The sequence below is a fragment of the Apodemus sylvaticus genome, chromosome 3 (genome assembly GCF_947179515.1).
Source record: "Apodemus sylvaticus chromosome 3, mApoSyl1.1, whole genome shotgun sequence".
Classification (NCBI taxonomy): Eukaryota; Metazoa; Chordata; class Mammalia; order Rodentia; family Muridae; genus Apodemus; species Apodemus sylvaticus.
In genome coordinates this window covers 57,407,535-57,426,887 of record NC_067474.1, presented here as the reverse complement: position 1 = coordinate 57,426,887, position 19,353 = coordinate 57,407,535, and the positions used below count along the sequence as shown (strand labels likewise).

At 45.1% G+C, this 19,353-nt stretch overlaps 1 protein-coding gene across 3 annotated transcripts in view; it reads left to right on the top strand.

The window, feature by feature from the left end:
* Positions 1 to 19,353, top strand: part of Gne (glucosamine (UDP-N-acetyl)-2-epimerase/N-acetylmannosamine kinase) — a 41,622-nt gene that overhangs the window by 7,389 nt on the left and 14,880 nt on the right. The window contains exons 1-3 of one of the 3 annotated variants that reach the window (XM_052176378.1): positions 5,450 to 5,753; positions 11,420 to 11,625; positions 14,296 to 14,747. In XM_052176378.1, coding sequence (XP_052032338.1) covers positions 11,462 to 11,625; positions 14,296 to 14,747 — 616 coding nt within the window. In that variant the 5' untranslated portion in view covers positions 5,450 to 5,753; positions 11,420 to 11,461. Of the gene's footprint in view, positions 1 to 5,449; positions 5,829 to 11,419; positions 11,626 to 14,295; positions 14,748 to 19,353 lie in introns of those variants that run through there. The other 2 variants (XM_052176379.1, XM_052176377.1) reach the window with 2 other exon arrangements.

Sequence of the window (19,353 nt, the reverse complement as noted above, 5' to 3'; positions counted from 1 at the left end):
ACCAAGAGAGCAGAAGAGAGGAGGTGTCCTGTCAGACTGAAGAAGGTCCAGGAAGGCTTCTGCTTGTTTTCTCATGAGCGCCACCAGCTGAGGTGAGCGAGTGAGGGAGCAGGTGAACTGCAACCAACCCATCGACCCATCGACCCATGTTTCTGCTGCTCTTCTGGGTCACGCTGCTCCAGGGCGCAAGTGAAGGCATGCTTGGTGATAAGCCGTGCAAGCAGCGCTTTAAGTGGTTCTCTAAATATATTAACAAATCAGCTTCTAATAGCTTGTCTTTTTTTATACGTCATTCTACTTCACGAGGAGGTTAGAAGCAACAGAGTTTAGGGTATGCTTTACCCTACACACTCTCGACACTGTGTCAATCAACAGTAATATGACTGAGAACAACTAAATAAAGGATGTTTGAATACCCAGATGGGGGCTGGAGAGATGGCTCAGTGGTTAAGAGCACTGACTGCTCTTCCAAAGGTCTTAAGTTCAAATCCCAGCAACCACATGGTGGCCACAACCATCCATAATGAGATCTGACCCCCTCTTCTGGTGTGTCTAAAGACAGCTACAGTGTACTTACATAGAATAATAAATAAATCTTTTTTTTAAAAAAGAATATCCAGATGGATATGGCAATTGGTTGATCACTGTAGCCCACGTTAGCCCCAAACCATTCTTCCTGAGGGTTTGTATTCCAGATAGGCCTAATCCACCATGCCCATCTGATGTGATATCTCTGTCTCTGTCTCTGTCTCTCTCTCCTCCTCTTTCTCTCCTCGATTGTCTTTTTCATGATGCAAAGCAAAGACAGAGAATACATATGGTGCCAGCTCTGGCTTCCTTCCGGCTCCTTCCAAACAACATGGCAGACACACAAACGCTCTTTCCAGTCTTACTTGTACTCAGTCCCGAGTCACGGTCAACATAGCTTGCCAGGCAGGCAGTGACTTTGGAGTTGGGGACCAAAATAATGAATTTGGGGGTTCTCCCTGACTTTCAGCTTAGTTGTATCTTCTGGTTGCATGATAATAAGGAAAGGGCATCTGAAGAAAAAGAGGATTTCTTGTAATGATAAAGATGGATTGACAGTAGAGTCAAAAAGACGGTATAGTAGCAGAGGACTAGTATTGAAAAAAACAGAAAATGGGGAAAATAAGCCCAACATCTAAATAGACTGGAGCCAGAAAGCTGTTTAGGATTCTAGACAGACCAGACACTGGGTTCTCTCCTCGTGCTCCACTGGCCCGCATCTGCTGTGACATCTGTGTCTGTGGGTATTTTATAATATCTGTGGCTATTGTGAGGGGTGGTGTTTCCCTGATTTCTTGCTCAGCCGGTTTATCACTTTTATAAAGGAGGGCTACTGACATTTTAAACTTGATTTGGTATCCACTTTGCTGAGGGTGCCTATCAGCTGTAGGGGTTCAGGAGAATTTTGGGGGTCACTTATACTATCATATCACCTACTATCATATCACCTGCGAATAGTGATGCCGTGATTTCTTCTTTTCCAATTTGTATCCCCTCAATCTCCTTCAGGTGTTCCATTGCTCTTGCTAAGACTTCAAGGACTGTATTGGATAGATATGGAGAGAGTAGACAGCCTTGGCTTATGCCTGATTTTGGTGGAATTGCTTTTAATTTCTCTTCATTTAATGTGATCTTGCGCAGTTGCCTGCTGTAGATTGCCTGTATTATGTTTAGGTATGTCCTTGTCATCCCTGGTCTCTTTAAGCCTTTTTTCTTCGTTAAGAGGTGTTGGATTTTGGCCAAGGCATTTTCAGCATCTAATGAGGTGATCATGTGGGTTTTTCCCTTTCAGGTTGTTTGTATGATGGATTACATTGACAGAGTCTTGTATTGAACAATCCTTGCATCGCCAGGATAAAGCCTACTTGATCATGGTAGATAATCTTTCTGATATGTTCTTGGATTCAATTTACAAGTATCTTATTGAGTATTTTTGTATCAATATTCACTAGGAAATTTTGTCTATAATTCTCCTTGTTGAATCTTTGTGTGGTTTTGGTATCAAAGTGATTGTGGCCTCCTAGAATGAATTTGGTAATGTTCCTTCTGCTTCTATTTTGTGGAGTAATTTGAGGAGTATTGGTGTTAGTTCTTCCTGGAAAATCTGTAGAATTCTGCACTAAAATCATCTGGCCCCAGTCATTTTTTGGGGGGGGGCGGTGTTGGGAGATTTTGGGTTGTTATAGGTCTATTTAAATTGTTTGCGTGATCTTGATTTAACTTTGAGAAGTGGCATCTATAGAGAAGATTATCCATTTCTTTTAGATTTTTTCAATTTTGTGGAGTAAACGTTTTTAAAGGATAACCTAATGATTCTTTGGATGCCCTTGGTATCTGTCATTTTGTTTCTGATTTTTATTTCTAGATTTCATGATAAATAAAACTAAAAATTAAACATTTTATCCTAAAACTTTTTAGTATATTTTATGTGTGTATTCACATGTGAACATGTGTCACAGTGTTTAGAGAATCAGTTTTCTCTTTCCACAACCATGTGGATCTGATCGGGCTTGGTTGCAAGTGCCTTTATTTACCTGCTTAGCCAATTTGCCTGTCAAACACTCTGTGTGTGTGTGTGTGTGTGTGTGTGTGTGTGTGTGCATGTGTTGTGTGTGGCTTGTGGCTTGTGTGTATGTGTGTGTGTGTATGTATGTGTGCATGTGTGGTGTGTGGCTTGTGTGTATGTGTTGCTTTGTTTTTTTCACGAGACAAAGTCTTTCTCTATAACCCAGACTGACTTCAAGCATGACACTCATTCTGCCTCAGCCTTTCAAGGCTAGGCTGACAGTATGGGTCACCATGCCCAGCTAAACCTTGTTCTTGAAGTTAGTTTGTCTTAACTTTCTACACTGCCTATGTAGTGATGTAGCATGTGACTTTCAAAGCCATACACCTTTATTGAACATGACTATACCACTCATGGGAGGCCGAATACTGGCTTTTTGAAATGTTCATATCCCTTTTTTTTGGAGACAGATTGCACAGATATAATCAATTATTTTGTGCCAGCAAGATTATTCTGGACTACTAGTTAGGTGCAAATTTAGTATTCTAAGGGTCTCTGTAAATGAAAGACAGGCAGGAGAGGCATAGCCAGGAAAAGTCTTGCTGTGAGAATGTTCATAAGCCAAGAAGTCAGTCTCCATGAGGAGAGGGCAAGGAAATGATTTCTCTCCTTCAGCCTCGAAAGGGCAGATATCCTGCTTCTGCCTGTGTGTTGGTTCCCCCAAATTCTGTGCTAACCCCGGAAGCATAAGATAAGGAAAGTAAAAGAACATTAGCACTTTGTTACATCAATGGTAGGAAGTTAGTAAACCACTTGCTGTCTGGATTAGGAGTTTGTGTCCAGATTCACATCTCTTATTAGTACTCAACAGCTGCCTGTGGCTCTCAAATGTCTCATACTCCAAATGAAATCTTTTAACTTTCCTTCCCAAACCTGTTCATCAGCTTAGGCAAGTCACCCTAGGAAGGGCCACAACCACCCAGCCAATTGATAAACATAGAAACCTGGAAGCCATTCTTTATTTCTTCCTCCTAACTTAATAATAAGTTCCACCAGTTTTACATCCAGATGAATTACCTATCTATTTCAGTGGAATTTTCACTGGTACCAACTCTTGACTCTCAACAAATCCATTCTCCACCTGGCAGCCCAGATGGTATTTAAAAGACGTATGATGTGAAATGCATTGGAAATTGCTGTGTTAGCAGAGCATACATGCATGGGGACTTGGTCAATTTACAAATCGATGGTTGCTCTGACCTCAGACAGAAAGCTAGACAATGTCACCTCCGTATACAAAACCACTCACTGTCTGTCCTTCCAGGATGAGGTGACCCTTGCTGGATCCAACAAGGATACACTAATACTATGGAAACCAGAGCTTCATCCTTGACTGAAATAGACCACAAGCTGTAAAAGTCTGATAGGGTTCACATTTAGTTCATAGCAAGAACCCCCAGTGGATTGCCTGATTGTGTACATGGTGCCACTTAGTCATGCTGTTGGATTGAGCTGAGGCAGGAGAACTGACATCGGTTTGAGACCAGTCTGGACTACACAGTGATTCCCATGCCACTTTCAGCTAGGTACAGTGTAAGACTCTGTCTCAAAAAAAAAAAATAGATTTGAAAATTTCACTTGTGAGTTGTTGTTGTTGTTGTGTGAGACGTGGGTGCAGCTATATTGTTCAGAATCCTGTCTAGTTTCTCATTCTCTTGCACCTAGTTGTGGTAAATGCCACCCACATCAGGAGGCCCACCACCACTGATAACTCCAGCTCCAGGGTATCTGATGCCCTCACCTGTACTCCATGGCTATGCACTCTAATGTGTACATACCCTCCCCACTAGATACACACACACACACACACACACACACACACACAAAAACCTAAAATAAAACCTTAAAAAAAAAGCCTTCATCAGGAGCTAGCTAGCTAGCTGCACAGGCCCCTCCCCCCCCTCCTGGGTCTTGGAGTTAGAGTTAATCTGGCAAATATTCTAGAGATGTCTGCATAGACCAATCTATCAGACTATTGAAATAATCGACACAAAGAAACTGAAATACCACTCCTCCCCCCCCACCCCAAGGATCTCATGCTCAGAGAAGGAAAAGACTGAATTCTGGTACTCAAAAGAGACTTCACATGGGACTGTCAAGTTGTTACTGCCACTTTGCTGGAGAAGTTGGAGTCCAGACAGTGATGGGAGGGCTACAGTTTGACCTGGACCACTTAGATAAGCACATCTCTAACTCTATATATTTTAACCTAAAATTTGAGCTCCCAAAATGGACCCCAGGGGACATATCTTTGGATATCTTTGTCCCTCTTCTCAATATGGCCACACTGAATTAACTTCTGTCTTCTGCTTTTTTTTTTTTTTTTTTACTAGTAACTCTGTTCTCATTAACTTATGGAGGACAGGTGACAGAATCTGGCTGCTAGGGCACAAACTGTGAGGCCCAAATTCGGTAATAGAATTGCCTAGATCCCTGGAGTGGCAGGCAACTCAGAACTCAGTTATGCTCAGCTAGAATGTGTATTGTCATCCTGCACTCCGCCAGCCTCGTCGTAGGGGTGGCAAAGCTTAAATCCCAGGGTCCACTCTAGGACCACGGACACAAGTGCCTTGGAGCTTGGCCCACGAGATGGCTCTCAGCTTGGGTGCAAAGCTAAAACAACCATCTCGAGGGAGAATTCGGGCTTAACTGTGGGCTCTGCCAGAGGAGAGAACACCCCCAGGCGATACCTAGGGTCATCAAACCGAGTGGATGCCGCTACCAGAGGTGACACGACAGCGGAAGGCGCTCCACACGACTGGCCAACCGAAACACAGAAACTCGGAAAGGAGGGGCCTGGGCGGGGCCGGGGCGATCGAAGGTTCGGCGCTCAGCGTGAGCAGGGGAGGTGTGTGTGTGTGTGTGTATCTGTGTGTGTGTTTCGATTGCAGAAGCAATGGATGGGGCTGCATCGAGCGCCGAGTCGTCGAGCGGCGCCGGGGAGCGGAAGCCTGGGGTGCGCTTGCCGGGGCCTGCCCCGTGGGCCGGCAGGACGCGAGCCTGACAAGTGCCGAGGTGGCGCCGGAGGGAACTAACCCGGCGGAGGCCACGAGTCAGTCGGTGACTCACGAGCATCGTGCCAGGCTTCGACACCTCCACTGCAGCTGTGGGCCTCGCGCTGTGTGCCGGGTCCTGCGCGGCAGGGCGCCTCTCCTCCCCGGTGCGTTGCTCCGGTGTGGGATACCAGAGCTGTCAGGCTCAGCGTGCGGGTGAATGGGGACCGGGGCGTTCAGAGGTAGGCCTGGCCAGGCTCCAGCCCATGCCTGCTGCAGGCAGGCGACAGGGCCCTGGCCTGGGGGTGGAGGCGTGCGATAGCTGCGGGGATCCACCACTGCCTAGGGTGGAGAGGGTTTGCACGTTTGGGACGTCTTGCACCCAACTCTGACCCATCTGGACTCCTTGGAAATGTAATAGACGTTTATATCCATTCCTGAACAGGCTTGTAAAATTTTTAGAGCAAGGGATATAGGCTTTGCTCCTCGATAGGAGGGGTGTGGTGGCAGGGAACGGTTTAACAGTAAAGATAATGGTTTAGCCCGACTGTAGAGGTTGTGGAAGGAACACCAAACTGAAATATTATAGCTGGGCAGCATGGTTCTGAGAACTCTGTGCAGCCCTTCCCTTTTTATTGCCGTGAGTTCCATCTGCTCTGAGTGAAAGGAAGGAGTGTCCCAAGTTCTCCGGAAAGGTTTGCACTCGTGGATGTTTGTGGAATGAACACACAAGGTAGAGGGTGTGTACGGCAGTGACCTGCGTGTAGGAAAGTCATTTAGACCTGGGTTTGAATTTAAGTTCAGTCAATCATTAACTAACTGTGATTTAAAGCAAGAGAACTTTTCCCCCCTATACCCCAGTGTCCCTGTGTGTATGGTGGAGTGAATGAGGCCGGAATGCTTGTAACGCCAGGATAGCCCAGTGCAGTGCTGGTGAAAGCCTTAGCAGACGTTTCCTTTACTATTGTTTTCTCTGCTGGTGACTACTTGCACAAGTGTGCTTAGCCTTTCTCGTGGTTGGAACATTCACTTACCCTTTTGCAGCATTTATAAAGCACAGCTGAGCTGAATGTAGTTTGTGAGCACTGCCGTTTCTCCGAGCCGGGGAGGTTGCTGCTGCTGCTGCTGCTGCTGCTGCTGCTGCTGCTGCTGCTGCTGCTGCTGCGGGCGTTAAGCTGAAAACTCAACTTGAGTTTGGGGGCTCAGAACCCATCAAAATCAGTCCTATAATTTGAGCTGCTGTAATCCCAGCAATCCGAAGAAGCCTTGGGACCTTGCGGGGGAGGGGGGGGGAGACAACAGAGAGCCTGTCTCCAACAAGGTGAAAGTGCAGAGGAGAGCTGGTGACAGTCGTTCTGTGAGACTGGTGTAGGACTGATAGAAGACTCAAAGGCAGAGAAAGTGAAGTGAAAAGCTCTATTGAAGCAAGCTGACAGCTCCTGGTGGGATGGGATGGGCCCGAGATTTGGGAGTTCAGGCAGGCGGACTCTGGCTTGGGCATTTTATGAAGCCCCTGTGTCCTCCCATTTCCCTTACTGTCTGGTCCACCGATCCAAGCGTTTGCCCAGGGCAGCCTTTCCTTTCTGCTGTTTTTGTTTGGGTGTTTGCTCTTGTGTTCCCGTCTTGCCCCACCTCACCCCCCACCCCCCAAGTCTTACAGAAGCGTGCCCCTGCGTTCCTTATCTGTCTGCACCCCATTTCTAACTCTCTCGGCTGGGTTGCATTTATAGTGGGGCTTACCCTGTGTGCTTTTACCCTCACAGCCAGCCAGTCATTTCACTGGCTTCTGTGCTCAAAACCGTTTGTATTTTGCAATGTTTGGGGCCTCCGACTTTTGTATGGGGACACACAGTATGCACTGGCAACTATAGATACAGTTGATGAATTTTCATTTCTGTCTAACATTCTGCTATGTAAAGAAGCAAGTTTTATCTTGCTTTGCATTGTGCTTTTTGAAACCTAAATTCCCTTTAGATGGGTTAAGTCCGTTTTGTCACATTCCACATCGGATATTGACATTGAAGATGCAGGTCACTATCTTCGGTATAAAATGTGTCGTTAGTGGCTCAAGTCTTTAATTCCTGCACTTTGGAAGCAGAGGCAGGCAGATCTCAGTGAGTTTGAGGCCATTCTAGTCTTTGGAAAAAAAAAAAATCCCAGGACAGCTAAGGCTATATAGAGAAACCCTGTCTCAAAAGTACAAAACAAAAGTCCCTTTAGGAATATTTTATGCAGAACAAATAACAATTTGTTAAAGTTTCTGATTTCTGTTGCACTTGTTTGTGAAAGCAAGATGGTTGGGGCTTGTGAGCACTAGGCCCTCTTTCCCAGTGTCAGCCCCCAAATCAAGAATGAGACCATTCCCCGCCGCGCATATCTCCATTTTCTGTGCAGAGCCCCACACAGCCTAAGACTCGGGAAGCGTTTGTTCCCTTTCCTGGCTCTCATAGCCCTTCATTTATTGTAAAGCACCTTGCACCTTGGTTTGATATTCCATTGCCTTTAACTTTTTCCTTGTTCCTATTTAATTCAGAAACATAATATTTAAAAATGGAAGAATGTAGCAAGTTTGTAAAATGTTTTCAATTGCATAATATACATTATATATATTTATAAATAAATATGTATATATAGGAGGATGGTACATTCCTATGATTCCTGCATTCTGGGGGCTTAGACAGGAGGATTGCCATGAGTTGGGAGCTTATGTAATGAGTATCAGGCCAGGCTAGCCAGGGAGGGCTACATAGGGCTCAAAAAACAAAACAAAACAAAACAAAACAGAAGAACAAAACCAAAAACTCCTAAATAAGCTGAAATAACAAATGGTGAGAACAAGGAGAGGAGAGAAGATGGAAAAGAAAAGAAAGTAAGGAAACCAAACAGGCGCTGCAGGCCTCTAAGAGGAGCTATGTGACTGACTGGAGCGCTAAGGAACCGCGTGGCTGAGAGCTCAGCCTGGGACACTCTGCTCTGAGGTGTGCGGTGACTTCATCTGAAGCCCTGTGGACATACACCTAATTGTGGATTTATGGATTTATTTACTGATCTGCTTATTTATTTACTGGAACAGGGTCTTACCACAGGACTCTGGCTGGCCTGGAACTTGCACATAGACCAGGCTGGTCTGGAACTCCTAGAGATCTGCTGGCCTCTGCCTCCTAAGTGCTGGGATTAGAGGTGTGACACACCATATCCAGTATGAAATAGTTAGCTGTGTGTGTATATCTTAATTTTTTAAATTTTGTATTCTTCTCTCATACATTACATTCCAGGGGAAGTTTCCCCTCCCTTTCCCCCCAGATCCACCCTTCTCTTCCTCTGAAATAACTCCTTTTTAAAATTCAAGAAATACTCCTCTTAGGGGGAATGAGGTATGGGAGGGGGAGTGGCCTGGGGGGGGGTACGAAGTCTGGACTGTAAAAAAGGATTAAAGAATAAAAATAAATATTTTTTTTTAAAAAAAAATATTCCTCCTTAAAAGATTCTAAGATTTGATTTATTTTCCTAAAAAGCTTTGACTTAAATCAAAAAGGACACTTGTGTTTTTCTAGTTTATCCCGCTGGCTTACTTGAGTTAATTAGAACAGTAGTTCAGTATAACCCGGCAAACATGAAGCACCAGCAGATAGAAAGTTCACTGTTGTGTGAAAAGAAACTGAGCAGCTGCCATCAGTGGCTTGGCCTCACCCAGCAAAGTAAACATCACCAACCGTTCAGTCAGGCCACATTTGGTCATCGGAGGGCGGGTTCTGTGCAGGAACACTCAATACAGCTGAGATGGAAGAGTAGTTTTGTCTTTAATGATTGAGTAGTGCCTTGGCCTCTTTGCAGAATGTTCCTTTGGCATCTAACAAGAGCTTTTCATCGGGTGGAATTAGCCTTTGCTGGGTCGTGCTTTCAGAGTGGGCCTCGTCATGGGACAGTTTGCACGGTCAGGGAGCGCCACACTGCAGCACGTGAACAGTTGTTTTAGATGTTGTTCTAAACAACTGTTGTTCTACTTACTGCAGAAGACTCCCGAAGGGCTTCTCTAGTGAGCTTCAGAGGGCAGTGTGACTCCTATCACATTCTTACCCAAGCTGTCTGGATTCTTAATTCAAGTTCTAAATATTGATATACTTCCTCAAATCTAAGCACTAGGCTCAGTCCATGGGGTGAAACTTAACACTGCTATTGGGAAGTTTAAAGTGGTCCATGAGACAACGCCCTCCTCCATCCCTTCCTTAGAGGTCTCTCCTCCCTCCCCGCTCATCTCTGCCTCCTCCTCATGTCACGTCTCACCAGACTGACGAGCCTCTGCCCCTTCTGCCCAGCCTTCTAAGTCCGGGGATTATGTGATACCTGACATGTAGAGACACATTCCACAAAGCAAGCAAATCTTGTTCTAATCTTTGACTTTGTGGATGAAGGGCCTGGCATGAGGGCAGGTGGGAAGCTAGGTGGGCAGAGGAGTTCGTTACACTAAAGGGTTTTTGTGTGTGTGGTCGGCCGCTAAGAGGACGGTGGTGTCTGTGAGGGGTGGGGTGAGAAGGGCCCGGGGTTTATGTGAATCCTTTCAGGAAAAGGTGACACTTGGCTGACTTTTGAAGCCTGAGTAGGAGTCTGGGCAAGAGGGGAAGAAGTTTTAGGCTGAGGCGCTCAGATCTATGAATGGCATAGATCTAGTGAATCCACAGGCTTGCTGATGCTTTGACAGGTAGTAGAGCTAGGCGAGAGAGGTGGCCTAAAAGACTGAGTGAGGTCCAGGTTAGCAGTTTGGATTTTTTCCCACAGTGAGGCATGCTGGTTGGTGTAACAATCAGATCTATGAAGTTGGGGCTGTCATTTTGAATGTCTGTGGGAGCAGGCAGGACTAGAGACAGGCACACCACTGACCACTATCTCAGACTCAAGACAAGAGACTGGTCTAAGGGCAGTGAGGAATGGAAGCACACGATATCAGGGCATTCGGACGAGTGGCTCCTAACTGTTAGAGAACAAACGGAAAAACAGGTCTGCAGCAGAAAATCAGTTCAGATTGGGAAGCTGGCTTTCAGGTGGCTGGAGCATGCGTAGCAGAGCCATGTGTGGGCATTTGGGGTCGACCTCGAGACCCGGCCGGTGTAGACGGGGTCTCAGAGGTCGACTTTCCTCCCAAGCATCTTTGTCTTCCCAAGGGCCACGAAGTGTGAGGGCAAAGGCATGTTCTTTACAGATGTGATCTTGATCTTGGGCAAGTAATTCTCCCTCTAGACCTGTGTTTTCCTTTTTGTAAATTGAGGGAGTTAACCAGATGGATGATTCTCTACCCAGATTTTCTTTTCCTTTTTAATATTTATTTATTTATTATACATAAGTACACTGTAGCTGTCTTCAGACGCCACAGAAGAGGGCCTCAGATCTCATTACGGATGGTTGTGAGCCACCATGTGGATGCTGGGATTTGATCTCAGGACCTTCAGAAGAGCAGTCGGTGCTCTTAACCACTGAGCCATCTCTCCAGCCCTCTACCCAGATTTTTCTAATGGTCAGCTTGGTTGGGCTCACTTGTGAGTATACCAAGTATTTTTTTTTTAATTTCTAGTACATAGTTTGAAACTAATAATTAAAGAGCTGATATTCATTTATCTTTTTAAAGAACTTTGCGTGTTGGTGTGCCAGTGAGAAGAAGGGGTGGAGTTAGACCAGCCTGCTGGAACTCTATCCTCACACACCAACCAGCAAGAGCAGCATGTTGTGCAGGGGTGGCCCAGGGGAACAAAGATTACAAGCCAAACAACTGAAAAATTCTGCTTTTCCACCTAGTAGCGATTCCAGTTATAAACAAGAACTTTTTTTTTTTTATCATTAGGAACTCTATTTTAAGAAACTCTCAAGTAAAAAGAAGCAAGTGATGGAGAAGAACGGGAATAACCGGAAGCTTCGGGTTTGCGTCGCTACCTGCAACCGAGCTGATTACTCCAAACTGGCCCCCATCATGTTCGGCATCAAGACAGAGCCTGCGTTCTTCGAGCTCGATGTGGTCGTGCTGGGCTCTCACCTCATCGACGACTACGGGTGAGCTGAGTGCTTTCTTGTTCTTCCTTCTGCCTCTGGTGTGTGTGCCTTGAGCAGCCTGGGTTTGTAGGCTTACAGACCTACTGTCAAGTGGTTCTTCCCCAGTCTCCATGTGCCTTGGAGAATGTGGGAAGCATCTCAAGTTGGTGTCTTCAGTTATAAAATAGAGTGAAACCAGGCGGACGGGCGGTGGTGATGCACGCCTTTAATCCCAGTACTCTGGGAGGCAGAGGCAGGTGGATTTCTGAGTTCGAGGCCAGCCTGCTCTACAGAGTGAGTTCCAGGACAGTCAGGGCTACTCAGAGAAACCCTGTCTCGAAAAAAACAAAACAAAACAAAAATAGGGTGAAACCAACATGGTGGTGGAACCTGTCACAGTGGTGCTGTATAGTAGATACTTGATAACCAGCAGCTGGAAGCATTACTACACTCAGAAGAAACACCATATGTGTGTGTGAATAATTTAATATATATATATTATATATGTTACACACATAATACTAGACTATAATAACATGGCTTCAAGGCATACTTTTTTGGTGCTGGGATTCAAACCCAGAGCCTTAAGCATGCTAAACACGAGCTTTACCACTGGGCACCCTTTACTTAACCCCAGTGTGTCTTGTGAGTTCTGAGAACAGTTCTTCAAATAGTTTACCCAACTGAGTGTATTGGTGCATGTCTACCACTTGGGAAACAGAGGCAGGAGGATCGCTTTGAGTTTGAGGCCTGCCCAGACTACATAGTGAATTTTAGTCCAGTAAGGACTGCACAGTAAGACCCTGTCTCCAAACAAATGACAATAGAAACCAACCCTCGTTTATAGGTTAATCGCATATAAAATAGTATAAATGAAACAAGATATACAAAAATCTAACCTATTTTGAGGCAAATTAAAATGTCCTGTTACCAAGATCGTTGGTATCATGTGTGTGACATTAAGGTTTGCACTGTATGCAAGGTATATTTGAAAACTGAGGGGTAATCTGAGAGAGCCCTGTATGGATAAAACAGAAAGGAGCCTTGGCTTTGCCCTCAGCGTACATCTAGTGCCCCCTTGTGGTGTGAGATGTCCGTGCAGCCTCCTAAGAGTGCTTCAAACAGCTGGCCTTAAAGACAGGGACATGGAGAAGAGCAAGCAGAACTCCACCTCCTCCACGCGCTGTCAGAAGAGCAGTGCGCAAGCGATGGGGAGCTCACATAGACCCATAGATGTTTTTAAATTGAAATGAATCCTGACTTTCTAAGACAATTCGCTTGATTGGTAGGACGCAGTTTAAGCTGGAGGTGAGAGTCTCAGTAGGTTTTGTGTGACAAAGCTTGGGCAGGAAGGCTGGCAGGATGGAGGCTCTCCCGGAAGGTAGCAGCCACAGCACCAGAGGTAGGAAGGTAATATTTGCTGGTGAGGCTGGTGAGTAGGAAGATGCACGCTTAGGGTTCTTCTAACATGAGGATGGAGCAGTGAGAAGACAAGAGTGTAAGAGACGTCACATAACTTCTTGTACCTTCCCAGTTATAAACTATGAGAATACATTTTACCCATTTTATTTTTTAGTTTTTGTTTTAGGGAAATGTTTGTTTTAATTTGTGAGACGGTTTCTGATTTCTTGTAGCCCAGGCAGGCATCAAACTCTGTATAGCCAAGAATGACCTTGTTCTAAAATTACAAGGCATGTGTCACCATGCCTAGCTCATTTTTGTTTGTTTGTTTATTTATACACAGAATCTATTTATGTAGCCTAGGCTAACCTGAGATTACTAGGTAGCCCAGGCTAGACATGAACTTGTGGTGATCCTCCTGTCTCTGCCTCTCAAGTAGGGGATGCGTCACCATGCTGGCCTTTCACTTTCCTTGGGCTTTGCTGCTGAACAGTGGGTTCCCAAGTCTCGGACTTAACTGACGTCTGCCTCGGCTCCCAGAGAGGTGGGACATAGGTGCTCTCTTTCCCTCTCTCCATGTCCCCCCCCCTCTCTCTCTCTCTCTCTCTCTCTCACACACACACACACACACACACATGTGCGCGTGTGAGGGTGAGTAAGGACACAGTATAATGATGTTATGTGTAAAGTGTCATGGTGATCCCGTTACTCTCTTGCATACTAACTAAAGGAGTCATTTAAAAATGAATGTATATTAAAGAAATGTATAGTATACAGCCATGCCAGGCATCCTGGTGCTCTGCTTTTTATTTTATTGTATTGTATTTATTTATTGTATTTATTTATTTATTTATTTATTTATTTTTGGTTTAAAAAACTTGTGTTTTGCAAACTTTTTCCTCCATTAAAATGCCAATTGCTTCTTGAAAAAAAATAGATGAGTAATAAAAAGTAAAAGGCCTGACCATTATTAAAATTTGAATTTTGTTCTGTCCCCAAAAGAAAGGTTCCCCCCCCCCCCCGCCCACCTCTCTGGTGCTGCCTGGGAGTGGCACAGCTGGGCTTCCCAGAGAAGGCTTTATCTTGACCTAAGCCATAGCCACTGAGTTTTATGTAACAATGTGAATCCTGAATAAATGCATTCATGGTCTTTGCTCACTATTGAGAGTTTATACTTCAATGTAATTACTTGTTTTAGCAAGAAAAGTGTAGGCAAGTGTCTCCCTTCGGGGTTAGCATTATTGCTTTCTTATATAAGAACACGGTGTCACGTCTCGTTGCTCTGTTTAGAAACACATACCGCATGATTGAGCAAGATGACTTTGACATCAACACCAGGCTGCACACGATTGTGAGAGGGGAGGACGAGGCGGCCATGGTGGAGTCGGTGGGCCTGGCACTCGTGAAGCTGCCGGACGTCCTCAACCGCCTGAAGCCCGACATCATGATTGTTCATGGGGACCGGTTCGACGCCCTGGCCTTGGCCACGTCGGCCGCCTTGATGAACATCCGCATCCTTCACATCGAAGGGGGAGAGGTCAGCGGCACTATCGACGACTCTATCAGACATGCCATAACGAAGCTGGCTCACTACCACGTGTGCTGCACCAGAAGTGCAGAGCAGCACCTGATCTCCATGTGTGAGGACCACGACCGCATCCTCCTGGCAGGCTGCCCTTCCTATGACAAGCTGCTCTCCGCCAAGAACAAGGACTATATGAGCATCATTCGGGTGTGGCTCGGTACGTATCCAAACTTTAGTCAGGCTAACGGCTGTTAAATATTGGGTATATTTCAATCTTTATTCCATTAGCAACCGGAGAGCTAAGATTTTGACTTCATAGTTCTTGCCTTGTGTGATATCTTTGCCTGCAAGCTTATCCATAAAGGAAGCATGCTGGGCTGAGTCTTAAATGTGTGTACATGGGGTGCTTTTACTCCCTTGAGTATTTTAAATACTTTAGCACATTTATGAAATATATTAAATATTTTAGGAAATGGTATTCATAAGGATAGTTCTTCAATAGTTGTAATGTGCTAATAGAGTAATAAGCAAAAATATTTTTAAAAAATTAATTTTATTACTGTGTGTGCATTTGCACATGTGTATACATTTAAACCATGATGTGTATATGTACAGAGGTCTAAGGACCCTAAGTCAGTCTGTTCTTCTGCAGTATGACCTAGGGAGTGAAATCAGGCCAACAGATTGAGCACTTTAGCCCAATGGCCTTCTGTTGTTCTCGTTTTCTTTTCTTTCTTTCCTTATTTATTTGTTTGTTTGTTTGTTTAATGTATGCTAGTACACTGTCACTGTCTTCAGACACATCAGAAATGGGCATCAGATCACATTACGGATGGTTGTGAGCCACTATGTGGTTGCTGGGAATTGAACTCAGGACCTCTGGAAGAGTAGTCAGTGCTCTTAACCACTGAGCCATCTCTCCAGCCCCGCCACACACACATTTTTTTTTTTTTAGACAGGATCTAGTGTAGTCTGGCCTTGAATGTGTTATATAGTCTGGATAACCTTGAACTCCTGATCCTCCTGCATCTCTTTCCTAAGTGCTAGAATTGTGGGCCAGTGCTCTGGCCCACACATGTACACATGAATGCACATGTGTATACAGACTCACAGTGTTGGGAGTAAGCTGTGACACTGTGTAACATGATGCCATTTCTGTACAAGCTATAGTGTAAATATATATAGTTCTTTATATATTATTTTCTAGTGTGAAAGGGTACTTTTACTTTTCCTGCCTTTGATTTTTTTTTATTATAATGGAAAATTGTTGTTTTACTTTTGTGTGTGTGCATGCGATATGTGTGCATGCTAAGTGCACATGTGTCTGTGGAGGCCAGAGGTTACAGTCAGTGATTTCCTCTCTTGCTTATTATTTGAAACATGGTCTGTCACTGAAACTGCAGCTGCTGATTTGGCCAAACTGGCTGGGCAAGGAGCCCTGGAGGGTTTCTCATCTTCCCCGAGGCCGCAGCCATGGTTATGGGCAAATGCTCCCAACCTGCTAGTTTTAGATTGCTTTTGCTTTGTTTTGTTTTGTTTTGTTTTGTTTTGTTTTGTTTCTGAGGCAGGGTTTACTGGGTAGCTCTCCCTGGCCTGGAATTTGTTATATAAACTAGGCCAGCCTTGAAGTCACAGAGCTCCTCCTCCTTCCCAAGTCCTAGGAGAAAAGGTGTGTGCCACCATGCCCAATCCAAAGCTGTGGGGTTTTGCTTGTTTTTTGTTGTTTTTGTTTTTTCTATGTGGGTTCTGGGGATCTGAGCCCCGATCCTCATGCTTACACCAAGCAGGTTAAAGGGTGTTGGTATCATTACACAGTGGCAGGGCTATAGTGTTGGATTTTTGTGGACTTCATAAATAAGCCTTCAATCTAAATTTACTTAATAGTAAGAATATAAACCTGTGGGGTGGTAGTGGCACACTCCTTTACTATTAGCACACAGTCTCTGAGTTCGAGGCCAGCCTGATCTACAGAGTGAGTTCCAGGATAGCCAGGGCTACACAGAGAAGACAAAGCAGAAAACTAAGTCTACAGTGAAAGTACTGTGTTGGGAGAGGAGGAATAATTGTCTATTTAGGACTTTTTATATAAAGTAGATCTGTTGAGTAATGAAGAATGGAAATTTGTAATTGCATAATCAGAGAAATAAAGTGTTACTTTTATCTAATTTTATATTTATTTTGCATATGTCTATGTGCGTGTGTGCTACAGTACCCTGAGAGGTCAGAGGGCACCGCGTGGAGTCAGTTCCCGCTCCTCATGGGCCCCTGAGCTCAAGCTCCAGTTGCCAGGGTCAGCAGAAGCTCACTCTCCTCCGAGCCTCTCGATGGGCCCAACTTAGCTATATTTTTAATTTAGGCATATTAAAGCAGGAAAGGGATTGGGCTTCCTCATGGAGAAGCTAAGCCGTCCTGGCATGCCTTGGATAGGTGCTGTTGTCAGGGATGCCGTGCAGATAGTGCTGGTGGGATAAGATGTCTCTCCTCTCTGTCTCGCGGGGTTGGAGGACACGCTCCTGCACTCCACTCTGGTCATGCCATCAGCTTTGCTCTATAATGGAAATATGTCACTGAAAAACGCTAATGAGTAAAAAGTGACCATTAGAAAGCTAGAGTTGGTCAGGCAGTGGTGGTGCACACCTTTAATCCCAGCACTTGGGAGGTAGAGGCAGGTGGATTTCTGAGTTTGAGGCCAGCCTGGTCTCCAGAGTGAGTTACAGGATAGCCAGGGCTACACAGAGAAACCCTGTCTCAAAAAGAAGGAAGGAAGGAAGGAAGGAAGGAAGGAAGGAAGGAAGGAAGGAAGGAAGGAAGGAAGGAAGGAAGGAAGGAGAGAGTTGAGGGCCAGTGAGAAAGCTCAGCGGTAAAGGCTGTGGCCTCCTGACAGCGCCATCCTGACAGCCCATATAAAGCTGGGATGAGAGTGGATTCTAGAATTGACCTCTGACCCCCTAGATGTGTGCAGTGCATGCATATCACCCACATTATGGCCACAAACGAATGCAATTATTTTAAATGAAGAAACAGTGCATTGAGATTGAAATTCAAACTCTGAGCCCTATTTGACCATTATAGAAAGAGCAAGATGGGATTTTTAGTTTTTATATTTATTTCTTTATTTTTAGACAGAGCTTTACTATATAGCTCTGGCTAGCCTCGTACTCACTGCATAGCCCAGGCTAATCTTGAACTTGTGGCATTCCTGCCTCATCTTTACATATGTGGGGCTTACAAGTGTGTACACAACACCCAGCCCCTTGTTTGGTTTTTAAACCAGGGAAGAAGAAAACACAAGACAGCGAGCAGAACTGTCTATCTGGGAACAATGCATTTTGTACAAATAACACATTTTGCTTCTCCACTAACAGCTTCTCATGTTTTCACTGTGCTTATAGGAAAACAAATTGTACAGGTCGCTTACAACATGCAACTTTATATCCTGAACATTAATATGATCCCGATGAAATACTAGCAAGGTCAAAAAGATACGTTAAGTTCTTAATAGTGAGAGACATCACACAGCAAATATCAGACTTCAATGCCAGGAACAGATAGTTTGGGTTCAATGGCTTGAGCTTTCTTTCTCAAAAGAAAGGTTTTCTTTGAAAGGGAAACACCTTTGAAAATGTGTTCCAGGCCAGCCACCATTACATAGTGAGACCCCCCCTGCCTCAAAAATAAACAAACAAACAAACAGCACCTAGCCAGGTCTAGCGGCACATGCCTGTAATCCTAGTGCTTGGGAGGAAATCAAGAGTTTAAGGTTCTCTTTGGCTATATTGAGTGCGAAGCTAGCCTGGAACACAGGAGACACTGTGTCAAAACAAAACAAAACAAAACAATACAGTTGAGGGTGGTGAGATGGCTTAGCTGTTAAGACACCCTACCCAAGCCTGAGTTTGGTTTCGGGACCTATCAGTGGAAGCAGACTGACTGAAAGTCATCCTGTGCGTGCATAGCATGTACATGACCCTCACTAGTAATAATGACAGATAAATAAAACTAAATGTAAAAAATTACCCTTAAAGTAGAAGGTCCATGAGAAGTAGGGATCTATGGAGAAACTGCTGGAGTCCTCCCGAGTGTCTGCTCACTCCATCCTGTCCTTGGACTGCACAGACTGCTCCTTGGTATGCCGCTGTCGAATCCTTAGCATCCCAACCTTCAGGGCTAGCGTAGCCAGCTACTTGATTAGTGAATGCTGGCTTCAGTTCCCAGACTCCTAGGGTGAGGTGACCCTCTCCCTTTCAAAGAAAACCCTCTGAGAAAACATCGGAGTCTCGCTTTCTATATGCTTTCAAGGTAATAGGCAGACAAAATACTGAAGGTGGAGGACTCTGAGAGGAGCTGGTATCCTTCCGAGCATATTGGTGCTCTGGATACCACTGTGAGGATGACTCCGAGTACCTCGACTCCCGTGGTAAAGGCTGACAGCATTCCTCAGTTTACCAGTCAGGAATGAGCTTATTCACATACGAGCATCATGTGTCATAGCTGTGGCTTGGGAGAACTATATATAGTATTTCCCTATCGATTATGGTTCCAGTACCGAGGTTCCCTGGTAACCTAAAGGCTTGTCCTCTAGACTTCGGCTAACCATGAGAGAGGCTGGCTTCCTCTTCACCTTTGAAACTGTGTTCCAGGCGGGCCACACTACATAGTGAGACTCCACCTCAAACACTAACACCACCAGCCAGGCGGTGGTGGTGCACGCCTGTAATCCCAGCACTCTGGGAGGCAGAGGCAGGTGAATTTCTGAGTTTGAGGCCAGCCTGGTCTACAGAGTGAGTTCCAGGACAGCCAGGGCTATACAGAGAAACCCTGTC